The sequence below is a fragment of the Equus caballus genome, chromosome 9 (assembly GCF_041296265.1).
Source record: "Equus caballus isolate H_3958 breed thoroughbred chromosome 9, TB-T2T, whole genome shotgun sequence".
Taxonomy (NCBI): domain Eukaryota; kingdom Metazoa; phylum Chordata; class Mammalia; order Perissodactyla; family Equidae; genus Equus; species Equus caballus.
The window spans coordinates 15,663,710-15,686,272 of NC_091692.1; the positions used below are offsets into that span (position 1 = coordinate 15,663,710).

General features: G+C 43.5%; 1 protein-coding gene across 24 annotated transcripts in view; it reads left to right on the forward strand.

Annotated features, from left to right (window-relative positions):
- The window catches only part of NCOA2 (nuclear receptor coactivator 2), a 267,580-nt gene that overhangs the window by 239,026 nt on the left and 5,991 nt on the right, over positions 1–22,563 (forward strand). For all 24 annotated transcript variants that reach the window (XM_070221446.1, XM_023648481.2, XM_070221452.1 and 21 more), the window contains 7 exons: positions 7,010–7,175; positions 9,818–10,096; positions 10,957–11,034; positions 12,494–12,728; positions 14,362–14,539; positions 15,121–15,319; positions 17,561–17,650. In XM_070221446.1, coding sequence (XP_070077547.1) covers positions 7,010–7,175; positions 9,818–10,096; positions 10,957–11,034; positions 12,494–12,728; positions 14,362–14,539; positions 15,121–15,319; positions 17,561–17,650 — 1,225 coding nt within the window. The remainder of the gene's footprint in view (positions 1–7,009; positions 7,176–9,817; positions 10,097–10,956; positions 11,035–12,493; positions 12,729–14,361; positions 14,540–15,120; positions 15,320–17,560; positions 17,651–22,563) is intronic.

Below are 22,563 nucleotides of genomic sequence, written 5' to 3' on the forward strand. Positions count from 1 at the left end.
TGATCAGTGGCCTAGATGTTACAGAAGCAACACGATACGTTTAGAGTAACAGAAAGTAGTCTAGTTTTATGTTATATATATTTTTACCACATTTAAAAAAATAAAATCAGCTGGAAGAGTAGTAATAGAATAGATTTATCAAGGGTCTCAGATACCAAACTCTGGGGAATTCAGCCTTTTTTCATTAAGCTGTTGAAAACGTTTTTTGAAAAACAGAGTGGTATATAATCAAGGGTGATTGAGGATTTTTTTGGTTCTAATTACTAGTCTATTCGTTTTTGTTTCTTTGTAGGTGATCTTTTCTGTCTAATTGCTTGTGAAATATTCTTTGTATTTGCTGCGTTGTAGTTTCACGACAGTGTGTCTAGAGGTGGATTTATTGCTTTATACTGCTTGGTATTGGTGTGTGTTGTGCTTTTTTAAATCTGTGGATTCGTGTTTTTCATCATCTGGAGAATTTTTAGCTGTTCCCTCTTTATGTACAGCCGTTCCTCCACTTTCTCTGTCCTTCCTTTCTGGAATTCTGATCAGACATGCTGTACCTTCTCGTTCTACATTGGATCTTTTGAAATTCCGCCTCCATGCTTCTTAATCCGTGTATTTTCCCTCTCCGTGTCTCTTTGAACTGCATTCAAGATAATTTATTCATGTCTGTATTTCAGTTCATTAATTATCTTTTTAGCTATTAATCCAACTATATGTTTCATTTCTAAAAGTTCTATTTGGTCATTTTTCATAGTCTCTTATTGTTTGCTTATTTTTGTGATTCCGTCTGTATGTCTTTAAACATTATATTCCTCATTATTTTCTAAATTTCTTTATCTGATAATTCAATATCCTAATCTCTTAAAGTTTGAAATCCAGTGATTGACTCTCCCTCATGGTGGCCTGTTTCCCTGAGTATTTTGGTAATCTTTTGTTGAGAGTTCATCGTTGATCTTGGTCAGTGAAAGACCTGGGGTCAAAACTGAGGACGCTTTTCTTAAGAGAGGATTTGCGGTGATCTCTGCCAGGGGCCCTACTCGGATTCCCCCCGCTCCGGCCGGCAGTCTCAGGTTGGCTCTTTTACTTGGCTGTGGCCCAAAGCCCCGGCTCTCCCCTGCTTTATGGATAAAGATTCACCTGGTACCAGTGGGTCAGGGGACGTCCAAGTTTCAGCTCGTGGGTGTTTTTTGTTTTGTTTTGTGTTTGCCTCTTTGAGACTTCTCTTATTCCCGCAAAGCCAACATACAGTTGTGTTACATGCATGATCTCATTGGTTTTAAGCAGAGCACTGGAAGCAGACGCTGCACAGGTGACCTTGAGGCCTAAGCGATGGCGCTGCTCATGCAGGATGGGGTGGGTGACGAGCCCCAAGGCAGGAGTACGGTTAGGAGCCTAAGCAAGAGATAGTGTAGGAACTCAAAGGATTCGGACGATGTTTTCCAAGAAGTAAACTTCTTAGAAAACTGGCACTGGGGGAATTTGGCCTTGAGGCTAATATGTAAGTAGGTGGGCTGGAGGCTAAGTGAGGCAGAGTGAACGTTTTGACCTTTGGGGATTATTCTAGTCCAAAAGTATGTAATACTCGTATCAAATTCACAAATGATGGAAGTCAACAGGGTTTCTGAAATTTCAGTACATTTCCAGAGCTTCTTATTTGTTTTTTTAAAAAATACAGATTTGGGAGTAAGTTCTACTCTGAAATGGAATGTTTTTGTCCTAGTCGGCGTTGCATAGCTCAGCATTACCGTGTGGTGTCCATTTTCCTCTCTGTATCTTAGGGGATTAATAAAGGATTCCTCCAGCCCCAGTGGTGTGGTGGTTAAGATTGGGCGCTCTCACCACCACGGCCCAGCCTGGTCAGAGACCCACACCTCCCAGCTATTGGTTGTCATACTGTGGCTGCTGGGATGCTGAAAGCTCTGCCATCGGTATTTCGAATACCAGCAGGGTCACCCATGGTGGACAGGTTTCAGTGGAGTTTCCAGACTAGACAGACTAGGAAGAAGGACCTGGTCACCCACTTCTAAAAAATTGGCCATGGAAACCCCGTGCATCGCAGCAGAGCATTGTCTGATAGAGTGCCGGAAGAGGAGAGGATGGTGCAGAAAGACCGGGCTGGGTTCCCCTCTGCTGTACACAGGCGCTAGGAGTTGGAAATTTGCTCAACTGCACTAATAACAAAATAAAAGATTCAATGAAGTTTAAAAAAAAAATAGCAGAAGATGAATATGAGCTCAGCAATAGGCTATGGGAGAAAAAGTGAGCTGGTAATTTCACTGAGAAAAAAAAGAACATCAGGGAAACTGCTTAATAACTGGTTTAAGGCGATGAAGAAGGAAGGGTGCTGCCAGCTGTATTCCATTCACGTAGGGGAGAAGCTAGTGTTTTCAAACCCCACTGTGCCTATGAACCACCTCTGGGGCCTCAGTGAAAGGCAGGTCTGGGTGGGGCCCAGGATTCTGCATTTCTAACAAGCCCCAGATGATGCCAGCACCCCTGGTCCTCCTCTGCTGTGCTTTGAGTAGAGGTGAGGCAGTAGAGAAACAAGCAGAAGAACCACAGTCAGTCGTGCAGCGCTCGCTGCCCTGGCTGCGCTGGGTGTGTAGCCCCCGTGGCTGGGTTTGCTTGGGGATCAAGCATGGCGCACGTGAGCACTGTAGTCATACTTCCTCAGGGCCCTTCCAGCTCTTCGAGTCTAATGTCACAGTGTTGGTGAGTGTTAGGCTTTTTCTAAATCTGTTTATTTGGTATATTAAAAACCCATCCATTTCCCTGGAAACTTGCACATAATAAAAATGCAGCACAACAGTTAAATCCAGCACCTGATAGCTGTTTTTGGGTGAAATGTCAAAGATTAGTTTCTAGGGAAAACTAGGCCCAAAGTTAGGATTTTCACTATTACCCAAACAGATGAGAGTTCTGTTAAAACAAAAATGGAAGAACTCCAGAGTTTGTACTGGGTCCAGGTACAGAATAAGCTTGCTTCGTTTGCTGTGTGAGTTTCTGTGACTCAGCGATGCCCCTGTTCTCTTGTTGCTTCCATGACTGTCTGTCACTTTTCTTTGTATGAGAACTGTGTGGACAAAGCAAAACATTTTCACCACTTTTAAAGTTATTTCAGTTTTTCCAGCCACTTATCCCACTTTTTTTATTTTAAATAATTCCGTTTGGAAGAAATTTATGACCAACTTTATGGTAATCTTGTTGTCATAGAAATTCAGAAGTGATGGATAACAAAGTTGTAAATACATCTCTCTTCTGAAATAAAAGAAAAGCCATGCTTTTTTTATCCCCTTTATAAGTATCACCGTTAATATTTTATATCTTTACTGCCTACCTATTTAGGAATAGGTATTTTAATGTTTTATTAACCCAGCATTAGTTTATGTACACATTTCAAAAACAAAAAAAAGCTTAGCCCTTAAATCTCTAACATATTCACATATTTATTTATAGCTGAATTTCCATTTTCTGTAGTTCCACTGTGTTTTTCCCCCTTCATTCATCTGGTATGTAAAAGAGATGTTTAAAATATAGCCCAAAATTTATAGATGATTTTTTGAAAATTTCTATTGGATTTGTAAAAGTTATTTTCTCTTGAAATACAGTAGCTGCCTTTCATGAAAAACTTGCTTTCACATTAAGTTCATAATTTGAGTTAATTTCATTTTCTCTTGTTTGAAATGAGTCTAAGAGGAAAATTTCTTTTGCTGATGATTTCTCATCATGTAGTAGCTGCTACTTTTTCCAGAATTTTGAAAATACATGTTGAGAATGCGTGGTAATGGTATGGTTTCTCAAACAAGAGCTCAGAATTAACCTTATTCCCCTTCTTATTGCCATCCTTAATGTCCTGCTAGGCCATAAAAAGTGTAGGTTTCAAGAAATGAGGTTTCTGTGGATGATGCATCTTTCTTCTGCTGGTGTGTTGCCGTTTTGCACCAGCCTGAGGCCTGTGTGAGTTCTTCCCTTATTCCTCTGAATTTCATCCTGGTCTTAATATTATGTTTGTCGGACACCATCTGGATTGTAACTATATTTGTAATTGCCCAAAATGTTGGAAAATAATTTCTTCATTATGTTGGCGGCCATTTATAAAGTTGGAATTGGAGGTCTGGATCAATATTTTTTCTATAAACCAACCATATTATGATGTCTCTAAGGGAAATGATAAAACTCCTGATATGCCCAAATTTATAATACCAAGCCACAACACAATGTATTTCTTGGGGTATAAGGTATGATATTCAGGCTAGAACAGGAACCTTTCATTTTCACCAGCTGGAAGCTTACTGAACCTATGCAGTTCCAGTACTGGGCCAACAAAGAGATTTAAAATGTCTTCTCTGGGTACAGTCCAAAGTTGACGTTTTTAACGTGCATGCCAATCTCAGTTCAGCATAGCACAGTAGGTGGTGCTAGAGTTGGGGGTGGGGGTGGTCAAGAGTGGCTATGAAGGGGATACATCAGGACCTGATGGGAAGATAGAATTGTAGATGGGGAAGAGAGTGGGAAGTGTGGAGTCATAAGTCTTGGCATTATGGTGCCGTGTATGGCATCTTCTGGAGTAAGATCCATTTCCCAGGGTGGCTGGGTCTCACAGGGACATTGTAGGCTTTAAGTTTGGAAAAGTTAGACTTTACCGAAGAGGGTGTGTGTGTCCCTGAATTCCGCCACCCCACCGTGTCCCAGGGACTTAGACATTTTCCTCGGAGAGCTGAAATAAGAATTTTGAATCCGCTCAGTAAAGTGTGTTTTGGGAAAAGGAACTTGACGGCGTCATTGTAGAAGAGAAGGGAGAGTGTCAGCAGGAAGGTCTCTAGAGTCCAACTCGGCCAAAATGGGAAGGCCTGGAGGTACTCGTCTGCTTTTGAATCTCTCTCATAGATGAGTTTCATTTTTTAATTAAAAGAAGAAAAGAAAAGCATAATTGTTTCATTATGTAGGAAATCGTTTAAATGCGAATGAACATTTGCATTTAGTTTTTTCCTGTAACCCTTTGGAGGTGTCTTTCCGAGGGTGGAGTTGTCTTGCCGAGACACAAGCCAGCACCTCCCCTTCCCCTGGCGCTGGGTCTCAGGCAGATGCCGGGCTGGGGAGTCTGCAGCCTGGCTCGCGTCAGAAGAGAAAGGAGATTTCACATTAGCCTGTCGTCACTGGAGAGATCTGCGGTGGGGGGTTGTGGTTGTTTAGGAATGAAGCTTCTGACGAAACAGAAGGTGAGCATTCTAAAATAAAGCTAGACAGAAAATACTTTAATGCCTCGCTTAGCTGGCGTCTTTGGGGAAGGAGGTCTCAGGCCTCAGAGAATCCGATAAATAGATGACATCCACTCTTGGCCAACGGAACTCTTTTTCATGAAACTTACCACATCCAAATGTTGGCCTCTCCTCTAGGGAATTTCCTCCTCTCTTTGCCTCCGTGACATGCGGTCCTGTGGTTTTTCTCCTCCTTGTTGTCGCTCTTCGGCATCTGCTCCTTCCTCCCACTCCCTCCGTGCAGCAGTAGTGGGCTGACCTGATCCCATTTGTGTTAACAAAGTTAATTCTGGGAGAGTGTGGAAGGGAGACAAGCCGGAAGGTGGTGGGGAACCTCTTCCCAGGCATGATGTCTTACCTGGGAACCAAGGCAATGATGGGGAGAAGAGGCGGGTGGAAAAAGAGCCCGCAAACAAGAGCGTGAGCCTCTGAGAGTGCTCGTGGATGCCTTTAGCAACGCAGGACCGCGTGGCCGTGACCGGTGGACAGCGTAGCACACCCCTTGGCTCGTGGTTGTGGCTGCACAGCCAGGTTGTGATGCCTCGGGGCCGTGGGCATGTGGGCTGGGAGCCAGGGACAGCAGACAGGAGTGTCCTCGAGGCTACACTTGATTAGGTGTGTTCTTTACACATAACTAGGGATCAATGGAGAGCATAGGCTGTTTTTAATGCACTGTGTTATAACTATTTGAAATGAATTATTGGCTTTAATACCCAGCATTTCAGAATTCCAGGCCAGAGTGGCATATTAGGCTGTCTTTAGAAAACATGGCATATTAAACTGGGTTAGGTAGGTAACTTCATCCCTTGATGAATCTGTTCTCATTTGCTTAAGCATGAGGTTACTTACCTGGAAACTTTTATTTTCTCCAAAACATCATATAGTAACTCTAAAAGTACAAATTAGACTGTTTTGGTGAAATACAAGTAGCATTTCTCCTTTTGTATTAAAGTAACTCAGAAGCTCTTTTTAAAAAGCTCCCCCAATTTGTCAATTAGTTTAAATTATAGGAGTTTTATATGCCATAGGTTGTGGAGTTTAGTGTTATGGTTTTATCACCTATTACTTTATATAATATCAAATGTAATTTGCATCTTCATGATCTACTTTTCTTGACTAATTCGGGAGGCTAACAGCCACACTTCTTGAGGGCTTTAATAAATGTGTACAAGTCCTGCTTACTCATGGCTAAGAAATTTCCTATGAGTCCAGCCCAGTTTAGTCTAGTGACAGCTGTGTTCAAAAAAATTAATGTAGCTTTTATGGGTCATCGTTGCCTCATGTGAAATAAAACTATTCAATCAATTGGTCTTTCCTACTAACGTTCAGCAAAGTCCTTTGATTACTTCAGTGCAAAGTAAATACATATATGCTTGAGGCGTCAGCGTGGATTTGTGGAAATACAGTGGTCAGGGGGACCCTGGAGTCATACAGGTCTGTATTGGAGTCCCAGCTTCCCAGTGTCTGCCTGTGTGGTCTCCAGCGAATGGTGTAACCCTTCTAAGCCTCAGCCATGGCGGCTTTAAAGTGGAGGGCAATAAAAACGAGTATCAGGCATCAGATGCCTGGTCTGTGTCCCTCCTCTGTAGCCCCGAACAGAGCCTATCTGTCGTTTTGGGTTGTCGTTTTGTTCTGTGTCCGGCTAGAACAGTATTTTACTACAAAGACCCTGGAAGTCAACTCATACTTTTGTCTTTAAGAAGAAAAAATGTTCTGTAATCAACTCGCTTTTCCATACGCCCGAGATGAAGTTTGTCTGTTTACAGGCAGCCGTTCGCCAGCTCTCCGGATGACCTGCTGTGTCCGCATCCTGCCGCGGAGTCGCCGAGCGATGAGGGCGCCCTCCTGGACCAGCTCTATTTGGCCTTGCGGAACTTCGACGGCCTGGAGGAGATTGACAGAGCTCTGGGAATACCCGAGCTGGTCAGCCAGGTGCGCGCCGAGGGAAGCTGGTGGGGCCGAGCGCTCTCATGGGCACGAAGGTGTCCATTTTCTTTTGTTCACAGAAATTCTGCAGTCCCCTGTTTAGAATACTTTTTATCTCGTAACAAGCTAGCTCTCTTTTCTTTCTCTCCTGTTACTCCCATATAAACTGTTGCCCGAGAATGGAAAACACTGAGAATGAGCATTACATATCATTTGGGTTATTGAGCTGACAGGAGAAACTCAAGTCCAGCTCACTTAATGACAGGGAGGGACATGCAAGGAGCAGAGAGCAGAGAAACCAAGACCAGAATGTTGCTGCCCTGACGGCCCGGAACCCTTTCATCTAAAAAACGAGCCTCCGTGGTCACCGTGTTAATCTCGCGTTTGTGGGCTAGTGATAAAAAGCACTTTGTGTTAAAAGAATACTTTGTATGAATTAGCAGAAGTCATTTTAGTGGTCGCTGCAATTCATTGACCGTTTTGACCTTTGTGTGGGTTTAGCCCATAATAACTTCTGAGAGATTTAAGCATAAATGGGAATGTGAGGAAGTTGACCAGTCTTTGTCCCCTTATTCAGCTTTCTCCTCCTGGTGTAATTAGTTGGTTACTTAAAGTAATTCTCGGCTTTAAAAGTGCTTTATAGCAATAATACAACCAACAACCTAGCGTGGTCTCGTGAAATAGCATAACGCTTTCTGAATCAGGCTGCTCAGCTAAATTCGTGTGAAGCAGGCATCCTGGTTTACTGGATAAAGAGTAACCTAGGAAAAACCATTGCAGTCTTGCCGCTGTCGAACTCGGTTCTCGGCATGAATCATCTTTATTCCTTATTGCTGAGAAGTGCCTTCCAGCGTCCCATCTACTTCTTGGATGTGTGACGTGTCACGAGGCTCCGTGAGAAGGTGTTGCAGAGTCACTGGAGGCTTCTCTGAAGCGTTAAAATAGTCTTGTCATAATTCCTACAGTTCAGCAGACCTAAGTGGGAGTTAAGACTTGTCGATTCATACTGAGAACAGCACAATGGAACGAAATGACTCGAGGTTACATGATATAACCTGAAATAAAGCAAGAAAGGAAAATGGAGCTGAAGTATTTCCTGTGCGGCTGGTTTGGTCACCTTTCGTGGTAGTGAGAATTTAGCATTCAGTATTGTTATCCTTGAGTTTTGTCGAAGTGGCATTTAAAAATGTAATCTTTGGGGATTGCTGAGTGACTTGTAGCACTGGTTTTATCAAAACTGGTATCATTTCATCATTTAATATTTTTAGTCTTTTTTTTTCATTGATTTGTATTATTTCCATTTTGTCTTATCAAATCCACCATCATTCTAATATCATCATATTAAACTGAATTATAGAAATATGATTATTAGGTGGAGTCAGGGGAAATATAGAGTACAGACAGACTTTATACTCATCAGAGTTGTGTGTTTTCTTTACAAGTGGAAATTACTTAATTAAATTTTCTCTCTGTTAAAGATGGGCAGATATTTAAAGTTTGAGACAGTTTTGCAGATGTAGAGGGAACAGTAATTCAAAACTGAATGGTTTCCCGCCCGTAGGCTCCATCCTCATTTTTAAAATTCTCACGGAGAGGGTAATGGGCCCAGTTCCCATGGTCGACCTCAGGGCCACGCTGATCTGAGCCAGGAGTCTGGGGGCCCCCAGGCCCCTGCTTTAACTTGGGTAGATCGGTTTGAGGAAGGCATAGGAAGTTACAAGGCTGAGGAGAACCAGAGAGGTGTTTTTGCTTTGGGTCCTTCCCTCCTATATATCAGGAAGGTTGTGGCAGTGCCTCCTAGAAGCAGAAGGAAGAGGAGAATTAGCTGGTACACCTTTCTGCTCTGCACATTGGCATGTAGGGCTGCCTGGGTCTAGATGTTCCCCCTTGGAGAAGTTCTGGACTTTCTACACTTGCCCCATTCTGACCCAGATAGATGGGGCAGCCCTAAGAAGTCAAGAATGACAAACACGTTAAATACATCTAGTAGGCAATAAGGTGGTGGCAAAATGGGGGCCATGTAGGAGATTCTGACAGCCACAGGAAACAGCTGAAAAAGACAGGCTATCCCCCTGATGTGAGCAGCTCAGGTCCTAAATCACAAACTGGATTGGAACCCACTAGTTAGCAGCCAGCTGGGCTTGTTACAGTGTGCTTCACGTCTCCAAGTCTCAGTTTTGTTATCTGCAAAATGGGAATAATGGTGGTGGGTACCGCAACACTGCTGCTCCCAGCTGGGTACCAACACGATTATCTAATTAAAGTGATTTATACAGGTATGAATAATCAATCATAAAGCTTAACCACCTCTAGGGGACGTTTGCAACTTAAAGTGCAGGTCAGTCTCTGATGGGTGGAGTGAGTAGGGAACATTCTGGAGTCGGGACCCGTTTCTCCCTTCCCTGGGAGAAGTATTGCTGGGAGTCAGGCCCCATGCCTGCTTCTTGCCTCCTGTAACTGGAGCTATTGAACAAAGAGGCATTTCCTAGGAAGAACAGTAGACTCAAGCTAAAAGTACCTTTGTGTGGTAAGTACAGTATAAAAAGCATCAAATATATGGCCGTGAGAAAAAACAGCCTTGTATTTATTTACTCTGCTACATTTAGTGGTTTATTTATTTGTTTGTTGTCTGGGGGATTTCTCTTCAGAGCCAAGCAGTAGATCCAGAGCAGTTCTCAAGTCAGGATTCCAACATCATGCTGGAGCAGAAGGCCCCCGTTTTCCCACAGCAGTATGCGTCTCAGGCACAAATGGCCCAGGGCGGCTATACTCCCATGCAAGATCCCAACTTTCATGCCATGGGACAGCGGCCTAGTTACGCCACTCTCCGAATGCAGCCCAGACCTGGCCTCAGGCCCACGGGCCTGGTGCAGAATCAGCCAAATCAACTCAGGCTTCAGCTGCAGCATCGCCTCCAAGCACAGCAGGTGTGTTCTTCAGCAGCACCTGGAAAGTCAGGGGCATGGTGGGAGAGACATGGGGAAGATTGACGTGACATGGCACAGCAGTTCTGCTTATTACATCTCATTCTGTCCTTTCTAAGAGGGTGAAAACTTACCCAAGATGATCCTGCAATGTTCATACTCTTTTCTACTTCTCTTCTTTCCTTCCTTTCTCCTCCACTCCCTCCACTCCCTCCACTCCAGCACAGAGCAGCTGTCCTTTTACTTCCTAGCTCGGTTCTTTACTAACGGCCTAACCGTGAGCTCTCTCAGCCTCCATTTTCCTATCAGGAAAATGGAGGTACAGTCCAGGGCAATATGTGTATGTTTAAAGGGCCTGGCACAGTTTCTAGCCCAAAGTGAGCACTCAAGACAACAGTAGCTCCTATCATTAGTCCTGGCTCATGACAAAATAGTCACTGTTAGCTGAATGGTGGTGGCGTGATATTGCCTTGTGGATTATAAGTTTAGCTCAGGAAAATATGTTCTCATTGAAATGAGCCAGACAGGTGTCTGTTCTGTAGAAAATAACAATGTTGCAGGCTTTAAAATCTCCTCTCACTTTCCTGGTCTTCCTCTTGGTTTCCTTTTCTGATCCTTCTGCTCCCTTTCTCCCTTGCAAGCAGTGTGTTTTCCAAACTGTCCGAAATAATTTCTCAGTTGTAAGCAATGGTAAACCTCACTGATAACTAGCTTTATAAGAAAATTCAGTTGCAAACCATGTGTTTTCAATATCCGGTAGCAAGCAGATGTTGGGTTGGGAGGGTGATTTCTTGAGAAAGGTGATTTGAAAATAAATACATTCTGTTTAAAAAGTGTATTGATTCCTATATGTGTGCATTTAGAATCGCCAGCCGCTTATGAATCAAATCAGCAATGTTTCAAATGTGAACTTGACTCTGAGGCCTGGAGTCCCAACACAGGTAAGGAACAGACCAGCCATCAGCTTTCATTGTATCCATTTAACTTCTCTTTTCATTTCTTCCTCCTTGATTTCCTGCTTACAGTAACTCAGCAGCCATAAGATCCGGATCAAAACAGTGGATCTGTGTAGTGTCCTTCAGTTATCTACCTAGTCTATCACTTTTGTAGTTGCCTCCTAACCACTGCGATTTTTATTGCCAGGTACAGTCGATTCTCATTATTCACGTCCACTGTGTTCTGCAAAGTTACCTCAAATGCTGAATTAGCGAATGTTGAACCATTGCTCCTGGGAGAAATGGAGGGTTTGGTTCCTGAGAGCCCCTGGCCACCACATTTTCATCAGTCTGCCAGTGCACAGCCTTGTTTTATGTGTGTTTCAGCTTCAAGACACCTGATTCAATATGTGTTGCTGATTCATGAACATTAAATTCTAGGCCAACAGCCCTGTGACTCATGTCTGAGTGAAGTTCATCTAACGCACGTTTTTTCCATAAGGCACATCACAGCCTCTTACACTTAGCAACATGAGAGCACTTCAGCACTACTCTCAGGAGCCATTTTAAACAGCAAAATCACCAACAGAAAGCACAACAATGTGGAAAATCGTGGAACTAAATAGTCCACAGAATGGATGCTTGTGTATAGCATGAGAGCTCAACAAGGCCGAATGTCACCTTGTTCTAACCTCAGTGGGAATGTGCACATTGGGCATCTCAGATTTTTAGCCACTCTGCACATGTCCATAAACGACAACAGTGCTGTGAATATTGATTTGGGGGTTACAAATAAATAATAGCAAGTAGGCAAGTTCACAAATACGGAATCCATGAATAATGAGAATCGACTGTGTATTGCTTGGACCCATAAACAGCCTCATACCTCCTGACAGCAAGCACTGGTGTCCCTTCCCTCCCTCCCCCCCTCCCCTCCTCCCCCCACTTCTGTCCTGGCCTCTTTGTATGTTTCGATCACCCTCTCTCTCCCTACACTCCCTCCTTTCTTCCTGCCTCTGTTCTGCCTTTGCTGAAGTACTTCAAGCCACCTTTTGGCACAGTGATTTTGTTTCCTTTTAGACTTGAATGTCCCTTAAATGAGACTCTAAATTGCCATCCTAAAGGTTTATATCACAGAGTCTTCTTAGAGACAGGACTGGATCATTGTGAGGTCCTTTAGTTAACTGTGTCTTCTCACAGTGAATCCCGAGTTAATTGATATTAACATTGAACTTATCCATGGAAGTCATTGCAACATTTCGGAATAATCATCCTCTCTCTAGAACTCAGAAGCTCACATTCTCAACTACCTGTTGTTCAACTCTGAAATGTTCTTTGCGTGTAATTTTATTTTCCAAATAATTTTGCACGAGACAGTAGCATTTGTTCTCCTATTTCTAATGTACAGTTTTTCAATCTGTGTCTACCCCCGATGTTTCCCTCCGTGTATTGCCCCCCATTTCAGGCGCCTATTAATGCACAGATGCTGGCCCAGAGACAGAGGGAAATCCTGAACCAGCATCTTCGACAGAGACACATGCATCAGCAACAGCAAGTTCAGCAGCGAACTTTGATGATGAGAGGACAGGGGTTGAATATGACCTCGAGCATGGTGGCTCCTAGTGGTATACCAGCAACTCTGAGCAACCCCCGGATCCCCCAGGCAAATGCGCAGCAGTTTCCATTTCCTCCAAACTACGGTACTAGACTTCCATCCCCACCACCTCTCACAGTCCTTTCTCCCCAGTGTCCCGCTGCCCTGGGTCACGGCTCCTCTCTCACAGCTTTTTGCATGACTCCCAGATGCGTCTCTGGCAAACCAGGGCAGGATAGGAGACCCGGCAGGACTTTTGGGGCCTGTCAGGGTTCCCAGGTCCAGCACAGTACCTTCCCGTCTCAGCTCAGGTCCCACCTTTTCTCCGAGTGCAGGTCTTACTTTCAGAATGACCGAAGTCAGTGTGCGTGTGTGGTGTCTGTCAGTCGTGTGTGGGAGTGTGTATGAATATATGTTTATGTCATTGTGTGCAACACAGGTGCATATGTATGTCTTTACCTTTGAAAACCTCTCAGTCTGACTAAAATAAATCAATAGATACATACAAAACGTTGAAAGACATATAAATGTGTTAGAGATACTCTACAACTTTTGAAGAATAAAGACTTGAAAGATTACAGCAAATCGTTAATGAATAGATAATTCTTGAGAGGTGCCACAGAGAAACCACAGTGGGTGACCTCTTAGGGTTCTTCGTATTGATTTGTTATTTAATGTCAGTCTCAAGAGACAAGTGTGTAATATCATAAACATTAATATTTGTGTGCTTGTCATATTCAATTAATAGTTGAATTATTGATAAAACTAAGTGCTTACATTAATGTTAATATTCAAAGTGACTTCACCTATCTTTTGCCAGAGTTATCTATAAATAACTATCAAGTCTTTGTGGTGCTTAAATTCATGTCTCCTATTTCTTTAAAGAAACAGAAAGATAACGTGCAGCTTTTTCCTCCGTGATCTTAATTTTCTTTTATAGCTAACTTATGTATTTAATTAATGCATATTTTACACATCTTCTAGCAACAACATGCTTACCTTAATGTCGTCCCTGAAATTTCTAAGCAGTTGCCTCTCTGTTTCCCAGCTCTTTTCCTGTCTCCTTTTGGATGATTTGGAAAAGTGCTAAAAGTTCTTCCTTTCCTTTCAGTTTACACTGTTTGCTTCCATACTGAACAAGAAGCTGCCATTGAATTTTTTTTTCTTATTCTTGCTAAACTTGGATAGCAGTAAAGTCCCATAGAGCCCTTTAAAAAGACAAGACAAGCTAAGCATGAATGCAGTGACTTATTTTTAAAACCGCATTGATCTCATTGTAGAATAACTTGAGTTAATGCTATAAAAAATTATTCAAAGGTGTTGACTTTTTACTAGTTGAGCTTTAATCCAGTTTAAACTTTAAACACTCCAGTTGTAGTGATATATAAAAACTTAAAGACCGCCTATTTCAGGTCAAAGAGAAATAGACGTATTTGACCCATTCTTGATTTGGAGAGGGATGTGGGGAAAGAATAGTATTTTCTCTCTGCCTCTGGCCGTGATGGTTACTGTGGTTCTAGGCACCCTCTAATTACTGTCGAGAATCAGGGTATGGGGATGTTGTTCTTCATGCATTTTATCCCAGCTTGGAATTGTTTTAAATGTATGTAATAACCAGCACATGGTCAGGTGTCTGAAAGTAATTTTCTCTGTGTATTTGATTTGAATGTTCACTTTCTTCCCCCCTTCTCTGTGATGAAACTAACAGTCTCCACTGGATTTCTGTTTTGTTTTTTAAGGAATAAGTCAGCAGCCTGATCCAGGCTTTACTGGGGCCACAGCGCCCCAGAGCCCTCTGCTGTCACCCAGGATGGCGCATACCCAGAGCCCCATGATGCAGCAGTCTCAGGCCAACCCAGCCTATCAGGCCTCCTCTGACATGAATGGATGGGCGCAGGGGAATATGGGCGGAAACAGGTATGCCGTGGGTCTGTGTCTTTTTGATATAAATGATCAGGAAATCTTTCTATAGACCACTCATCTCTTTTCTGTATCTTTCTTAACTCCTTTGCTCAAGCAAGCAAAATCAAATAAACTGCTAAGTAAGCCAGTTTACATTTTCCTAGGGAAGAGGTTACTAGAATTTACAAAAGCTTGGCATCCTGTCTTTTCCTTGGGAGTAAAAGGAGCTCCCCTAAGAAGGTACCAGTCCACCAGTTGATGATGAAACTGCTGCAGAAGGCAGTGACCTGGAAGCCATCCTTCGTCAGTACAAGTACTCAAACAGATAAGCAGAAAGCTCGTCCAGGGCAGGCACGCCAGTGGGAGATGTCCTTCAGCCTTTCGCGGTGATGTTAGGGAAGGAGAAGAGCCGCTTGCCCTGTGGCTTCTCTGAGCCCCTCCCCTGCTGTGTCTGACCTCACCTGCCGGCTGTCCGCCCTGCCTCCTTTCAGCCTAGGCACATTCATTCTGAAGTCAGTGCCTCAGAAACACGTGCTCACCACTGCCTGCCTGTCTGCCCTGAGCTCTAACATGTTGCTCGTCTCATTGCGTTCCAGCATGTTTTCACAACAGTCCCCACCACACTTTGGACAGCAAGCAAACACCAGCATGTACAATAACAATATGAACATCAATGTATCCATGGCGACCAACGCAGGTGGGATGAGCAGCATGAACCAGATGACAGGACAGATCAGCATGACCTCAGTGACCTCCGTGCCTACGTCGGGGCTGTCCTCCATGGGTCCCGAGCAGGTGAGCACCCTGGGAGAAGCAGCCCGTTGTCTTCTGAGTGTAGCCTTGTCTGTTTCCGCATTAAATCTTTCCACGTACTTAACATCTGTTGTCAACTCCCACATTTATTTTGAAGAGTGTTTTTTCGCCTTACTCTCACCTGTTTTGGTGTGATTAACAGAAATACTTGTTAATGATGAAATAAACATGAAAGGGTTCCTGACGTCGCTCAAGGGTCTTTTAAGATATGTCTTAACTTTCTTGTCATTTAACTCTTTCTCTTATTTGAGGAATTTAGCAATATCTGAAATGAATCTCTAAGAATGGAATGGTGAATGTGCTTTTTAAATAGCTTTATTTGGGATTTATAGTTTAAGAACTGATTTTTTTCTAAATGTAAAATGAGGTGAAACACAAAGGCCAAACTACCTGCCATCAAATTAGCTTGAAACGATGCCTCATTCCTGCTGGGACACTGACACAGATAACCCAAAACTATTCTTTATCATCTTTGGGATGTAGATGCCATCACTGGGGAGGGGGGAGTCAATATATTTTTTTAATAATCCTGTTTTATGTTGAATAACGTTGAAATGATTCTACCATCCCTGAGTACATAGCAGCTTCACTTGGTGGCACAGAGACTCAGCCTTTAGTATCTCAGGGAGCAGCCAGATTCAGCAATCTGTGGTGGGGTGACCCAGAGGTGAAGGGATGGGTTAATAGGTTTTGCTTTCTATTTACAGAAGATCTTATTTTTAAAGGGCACCAAATGTTTGGCATTCTTCTACCTCGGTAATTTGGAGAAAGTACAGATGTGGCAAGGACCCTAATTCTTATTTCAAATTTGGGGAAATTTGAGGCATGGAACGTTTAAATGACTTAACCAGTAATTCATTGAGAGTGCTGTAAATTTCAATGAGATTGTGATTGTGAAGATGGTGAAAGATCAAAAGTTGGATTAGCTCTGTTTAATCCTGATGTTGGTAAACCACAGTTTATGTGAAAATTTAGTAAATTGTACAGTGCCTCTGTGTTTTATTCTATAAAAAGGTGACTATTAAAAATGCAAAGTGGGGGCCAGCCCGGTGGTGCAGCAGTTAAGTTCACATGTTCCACTTTGGCGGCCCAGGGTTTCGCTGGTTCAGATCCCGGGTGCAGACATGGCACCACTTGGCAAGCCATGCTGTAGTGGGCATCCCACATATAAAGTAGAGGAGGGTGGACATGGATGTTAGCTCAGGACCAGTCTTCCTCAGCAAAAAGAGGAGGATTGGCAGCAGATGTTAGCTCAGGGCTAATCTTCCTCAAAAAAAAAAAAAATGTAGTGTACATGAGAAAATTTAAAGCCCTTTACAATTTAAGAAGGCTCTGTGCGTAAGTGTAATAATAATTTTTACTTCTGTACTTGAATTAGTGGTGGCTAAATGCTTATTTGTGTAAAGTAAACAGATATAAATTAAAGAAATGTAGACTTTTATCTTTTCAATGGAGAAAATATAGTGCTGATGTTGAATTTTCTACAAACATGGGCCACTAGTGGTTCCTGCCTTGCTTTCTAGGGAAAGTGTACAAAGTAAGGGCCACTGGGATGGTCTAGTCTAGCCTGGGTTCTGGTCAACCTACTCAGAAGTAAATCGGTGCATTTTTAATAATCCAGATTACTTTGAAACTTTTCCATGAATTTCAACCTTTTGAATATTCAGGATTAGTTTGGAAGCCCAAAAAACACCACTGCAGTGTATATCTTCTGACAAAATCAATCCCGTATTAGCATTTGTACATTTACTGTGTAATTTGTAAAAGAAATGTGCCAATGCTGATGAATAGTTCCCTTGGTCAGAGAAGCTTCGCAAAGTCCAGCGTACGTTTGGATATTCACACTTGCTCATGACCGACTTGCCTAAAGTAGCAAAGATATCAGGAGTCATTGGTCTGATTTGCTCCAGCCAAAAAAGTGAATATGTTAAGGCAAGAACATGTTTCCAGTATTATCATCTCTGTTGAATTTCTATACAGAATGCAAGTGAAATTTAATTTTGAAGGCAGCCAGTATGTTATAAGTATTTATTTTCATGTTCCTCCATACTCCCCCCAAAATACATCCATAGGAGAATAAATACAGGGATGTAGCCATTTTACCTAGTCCTTTTCCCCGTAATCCTGCTGCTGTGAAGAAGGGGGAGGTTCGAGGGTGGTTGTTTGCCAGGGTGCTTTTGGACATCCCACAGTGTAGCCACCGGCCTGTCCTGTTGCCCTCAGGTGAATGATCCTGCTCTGAGGGGAGGCAACCTTTTCCCAAACCAGCTGCCTGGAATGGACATGATTAAGCAGGAGGGAGACGCATCACGGGTAAGAAACAGCAGATGTGTGAATGTGGTAGTAAAGTGAATGTGAGTATTTTATCGACCGAAATTGGCAGAACTAGAAATCGTCAACTAGGAGATTGAAGAGAGTTGTGTAATGCTTGTAATGTTTAAAAATGTCTTCTCGGCCAGCCCCAGTGGCCTGGTGGTTAAGTTCAGCACCCTCTGCTTTCACAGCCGGGGTTCAGTTCTCAGGCGCGGACCTACACCGCTCTGTTAGCGGCCATGCTGTGCTGGTGGCCCACATACCAAAAATAGAGGAAGATTGGCACAGATGTTAGCTCAGGGTGAATCTTCCTCAGCAAAAAAAGAAATAAATAAAAATATCTTCTAATTTTATTTGACGTACAGTGGTTTTGTTTGAATAATTTCTTTAAGCTCATTTTATTTATTTATTTTTTTTTTAAAGATTGGCACCTAGGCTAACAACTGTTGCCAATCTTCCTCTTTTTCTTTTTTTTTTTTTCCTGCTTTATCTCCCCAACCCACACCGTGCACAGTTGTATATCTTAGTTGCCAGTCCTTCTAGTTGTGGGATGTGGGACCGCTGCCTCAACGTGGCCTGATGAGCCATGTCCGCGCCCAGGATCCGAACCCTGGGCCACCGCAGCAGAGCCCACGAACTTAACCACTCAGCCACGGAGCCGGCCCCTGAGCTCATTTTAATTGAGCTGACGGTGGCGTATGAATAAAGAGCACTAATTTTGCTCTGGAGTGACATTGTTACAGCAAAGCAAACAATAAAGTGGCAAAGAATTAGTCACGTTAGGGCAAACTTTGATTTATTTTTACTTTTTCTGAATCATAATGTTAGATTTTCAAGAGGACGAAGAGAAACTAACCTATAATTGCTCTCTCCCTTAAGTCTATGTTTATTCTTATTCTAAGGTGTTTGTCTATATTTCATTTTGTGGAGGTAATAATCTTGTATATTATTTGCTTATTTCCTTAAACACTTGCTCTAAGGAGAGTGATATTACCATGTTCAACCAAATCTTGAAATAGTGGAATAATTAGCACTTAGAACCCACCTGAATTATGTGCCTAGCAGCAGGTCTGTGACGGGGAAGGCTCTGTGAGCAATTTGACGCACAGGTAAATGGCCCGTGGGGCCCTCGTAAGGGAAGGGGTATGACCCTCAGCAGTAGATGACTCTCTGTTAGATTAGAAGTCCTCTCTCGATGGAGAAAATATAGGGTCCATGTTGAATTTTCTACAAAGAAATGGATCTTGGATGGTTTTGGTAATATTTACATTCAAGTTTAAAAAGTTATAGCATAAATTTGATCCAGATTTTCATAACGTAGTGTACAAGTTTCCTCCGTGTAGTTGCTCTTGTTTAAAGCACCACAGTCATACATGGCAGAGGGGCTGCCTGCGGGAAGGAGTCCCGGAGACGTTATCTGTCCGTGCCCAGATACAGAACTCGTCTAAAGGGTTAACTTATCGATAGAGTAAGTCAAACAGAAACTGGAATATATTTCATATTGACCATGTGTTTAGACCCTAAGTGTGCCATTGATTGAAGTTTGAAGCCCCCTGCTGCCTGCCCTGTCCCCTCTCACTGTGTATAGTGGCCACATAACTCAGTGATGGCTTATGTGCAAAAGGCAAAGGCTTGAAACCTGGGATACTCTTCCCAGAGGAATGATGACTCCCACAGAAGACAGCCCGTTTTAACCCAAAAGTGCCAGGGAGCTTAACCTCTGAGCACATCATATCTCTGCGGGAGGGAGGACGTGGGGGGGCATGCGCAGGATCGCATTTCCCTCTCTGAATCCACCACGATAAGATTAGACGTCCCTCCCTCACCTTTCAGAGTGACTGTGTGCCAGCCTAGGCGCCCGGGAGAGCCACTGTTGGATCAGGCCCTCAGGCACTGTGCCTGGGCCGGGCCAGCTACACGGTCTTCCACTCCTGTCTTCTAAGAGCCCCAGACATTGACTCGCCTTGTATCCTTGCTTCTGCTGCCATGTGACCTCCAAGGAGAAAAGACTCGCCTACTGTAAGGCAGGGCACTCCGTGGTCCCATAGTCAGCCTTTTAAAAGTTACAGCACCAACCACGATGGACTGAGCATTTACCGCAAGCCTGAGTCGCTGCTAAGAGCTTTTAGATTACCTCATTTAAACCGCACCACGACCCATGGTAGAGCTAGTATTTTCACACTTTAACGGCTCCCAAGGTCCTGAAACCCCAGGAAGTGAACCAGTCAGGCAGGCTGACCCCTGCCTGTGCGTCTCAGCCTGCGCTCCCCTGCCCGCCTCCCCAGAGGATGCAGAGCTCCTGTGTTTATGCAGCAACATTGGAGAAGGCCGACAGGGAACAAATGATTTCCTTCTTTGGTGCCGCTCGCTCTTCTCTTTTTAGAGATCCTAAAGGGAAGAGAAAGATACTCACAGCTACTGTGGGACAGACAGTAAAGATTCAGCTAGCCATTTGGAGTAGTCCTCAGCCTCGGGCGCTGGGCCGCCTCATCTCAGGAGGGGCCTCCGAAGCGAGGAACTGGAGTGTACCCTTTGGCCCCTAGGCACAGGCACACCTCCGAGACAGCGTGCCTTCGCTTCTGGACCATTACAATAAAGCAAGTCACACGAATTTTTTGGTTTCCCAGTGCATATAAAAGTTATGTTTATACTATAGTCTAAAGGTGCAATAGCATTATGTCCAAAAAGGCAGTGTGCGTACCTTAATTAATAAACACTTTATTGCCAGAAAATGCTGACCATCATCTGGGCCCTCAGCGAGTCATAATCTTGCTGCTGGTGGAGGGCCTTACCTCCATGGTGACGGCTGCTGACTGATCAGGGGGTGGTTCCTGAAGGCTGGGCTGGCTGTGGCAATCTCTTAAGACAACAATGATGTTTGCTGCATGGATTCTTTTCTTTTCAGAACAATTTCTCTGTAGGATGAGATGCTATCTGATAGCATTTTACCCAGAGTAGAACTTCTTTCAAAACTGGAGTCAATCCTCTTAAACCCTGCTGCTGCTTTATCAACTGAGTTTGTGTAATATTCTAAGTCCTTTGTTGTCATTTCCACAATCTTCACAGCATTTTCACCAAGAGTGAGTTCTATTTCAAGAAACCACTTTCTTTGCTCATCCATAAGGAGCAACTCCTCATCCACTGAAGCTTCATCATGAGTTTGCCACAATTCCATCACCTCTCCAGGCTCCATTTGTAATTCTGGTTCTCTTGCTGTCTCCCCCACATCTGCAGTTATTTCCTCCACTGAAGTCTTGAACCCCCTCAAAGTCATCCATGAGGGTTGGAATCAAGTTCTTCCAATCTTAATGTTGATATTTTGACCTTTTCCCATGAATCACAAATGTTCTTAATGGCATCTACAATGGTGAATCCTTTCCAGAAGGTTTTCAGTTGACTTTGCCCAGATCTATCAGAGGAAACATTATCTATGACAGCTACAGCCTTACAAAATGTATTTCCTAAGTAAGAAGACATGAAAGTCAAAACAACTCTTTGATCCATGGGCTGCAGAATGGATGTTGTGTTGTCAGGCACGAAAACAGCACAAATCTTGTGCATCTCCGTCAGAGCTCTTAGATGACCAGGCACATGGTCAGTGAGCAGTAATATTTTGAATGGAATCTTTTTTTCTAAGCAGCAGGTCTCAACGGTGGGCTTAAAATATTCAGTAAACCATGTTGTAAACAGCTGTGCTGTCATCCAGGCTGTGTTGTTCCATTTATAGACCACAGGCAAAGCAGATTTAGCATCATTCTTAAGGGCCCTAGGATTTCTGGAATGGTAAATGAACCTTGGCTTCAACTTAAGCTGCATTAGCCCCTAAGAAGAGAGTCAGCCTGTCCTTTGAAGCTTTGAAGCCAGGCACTGACTTCTCCTCTCTAGCTATGAAAGTCCTAGGTGGCATCTTCTCCCAATAGAAGGCTGTTTCATCTACATGGAAAATCTGTTGTTTAGTGTAGCACCTTCATTAACAATCTCAGCTCGATCTTCTGCATAACCAGCTGCAGCTTCTCCATCAGCACCTACTGCTTCACCTTGCACTTTTATGTTGTGGAGACGGCTTCTCTCCTTAAACCTCATGAACCAACCTCTGCTGGCTTCAGACTTTCTTCTGCAGCCTCCTCACCTCTCTCAGCCTTCACAGAGTTGAAGAGAGTTAGGGCCTTGCTCTGGATTAGGCTTCGGCCTAAGGGAATGTTGTGGCTTATTGATCCTGTATGCAGACCACTAAAACTTTCTCCAAATCAGCAATAAGGCTGTTTTGCTTTCTTATCATTCGTGTGTTCACTTTTAATTTCCTTCAAGAACGTTTCCCTTGCATTTACAACTCGACTAAATGGCACAAAAGGCCTAGCTTTCTGCCTGTCTCACAGTTCGACATGCCTTTCTCACTAAGCATAATCATTTCTAGCTTTTGATTTAAAGTGAGAGATGTGCGACTCTTCCTTTCACTTGAACACTTCGAGGCCACTGCAGGGTTATTAATTGGCCTAATTTCATTATTGTTGTGTCTCAGGGAATAGGGAGGCCCGAGGAGAGGGAGAGAGACAGGAACAGCTGGTCTGTGGAGCGGTCAGAACGCGCACATCGCTTACTGATTAAGCTCACTGTCTCATATGGGTGCAGTTCATGGTGTGCCCAAGGCAGTTACAATGGTAACATCAAAGACCACTGATCGCAGACACTGTAACAAGCATAATAATAATGCAAACGCTTGAAATATTGCAAAATTACCACAATGTGACACAGACAGAAGTGAGCCAATCCTGAGCAGCAGCACAGAGAGACAGGGACCTCTCAAGCTAGGTCGACTAATCCTGGCGCTGGGCACAGTGGAGAGGGAAAGACGGAGGCAGGGGGGCCGACAGAGCCCAGGTGTTTACTTCACGCACGTGCCTGATGGGTGCCCC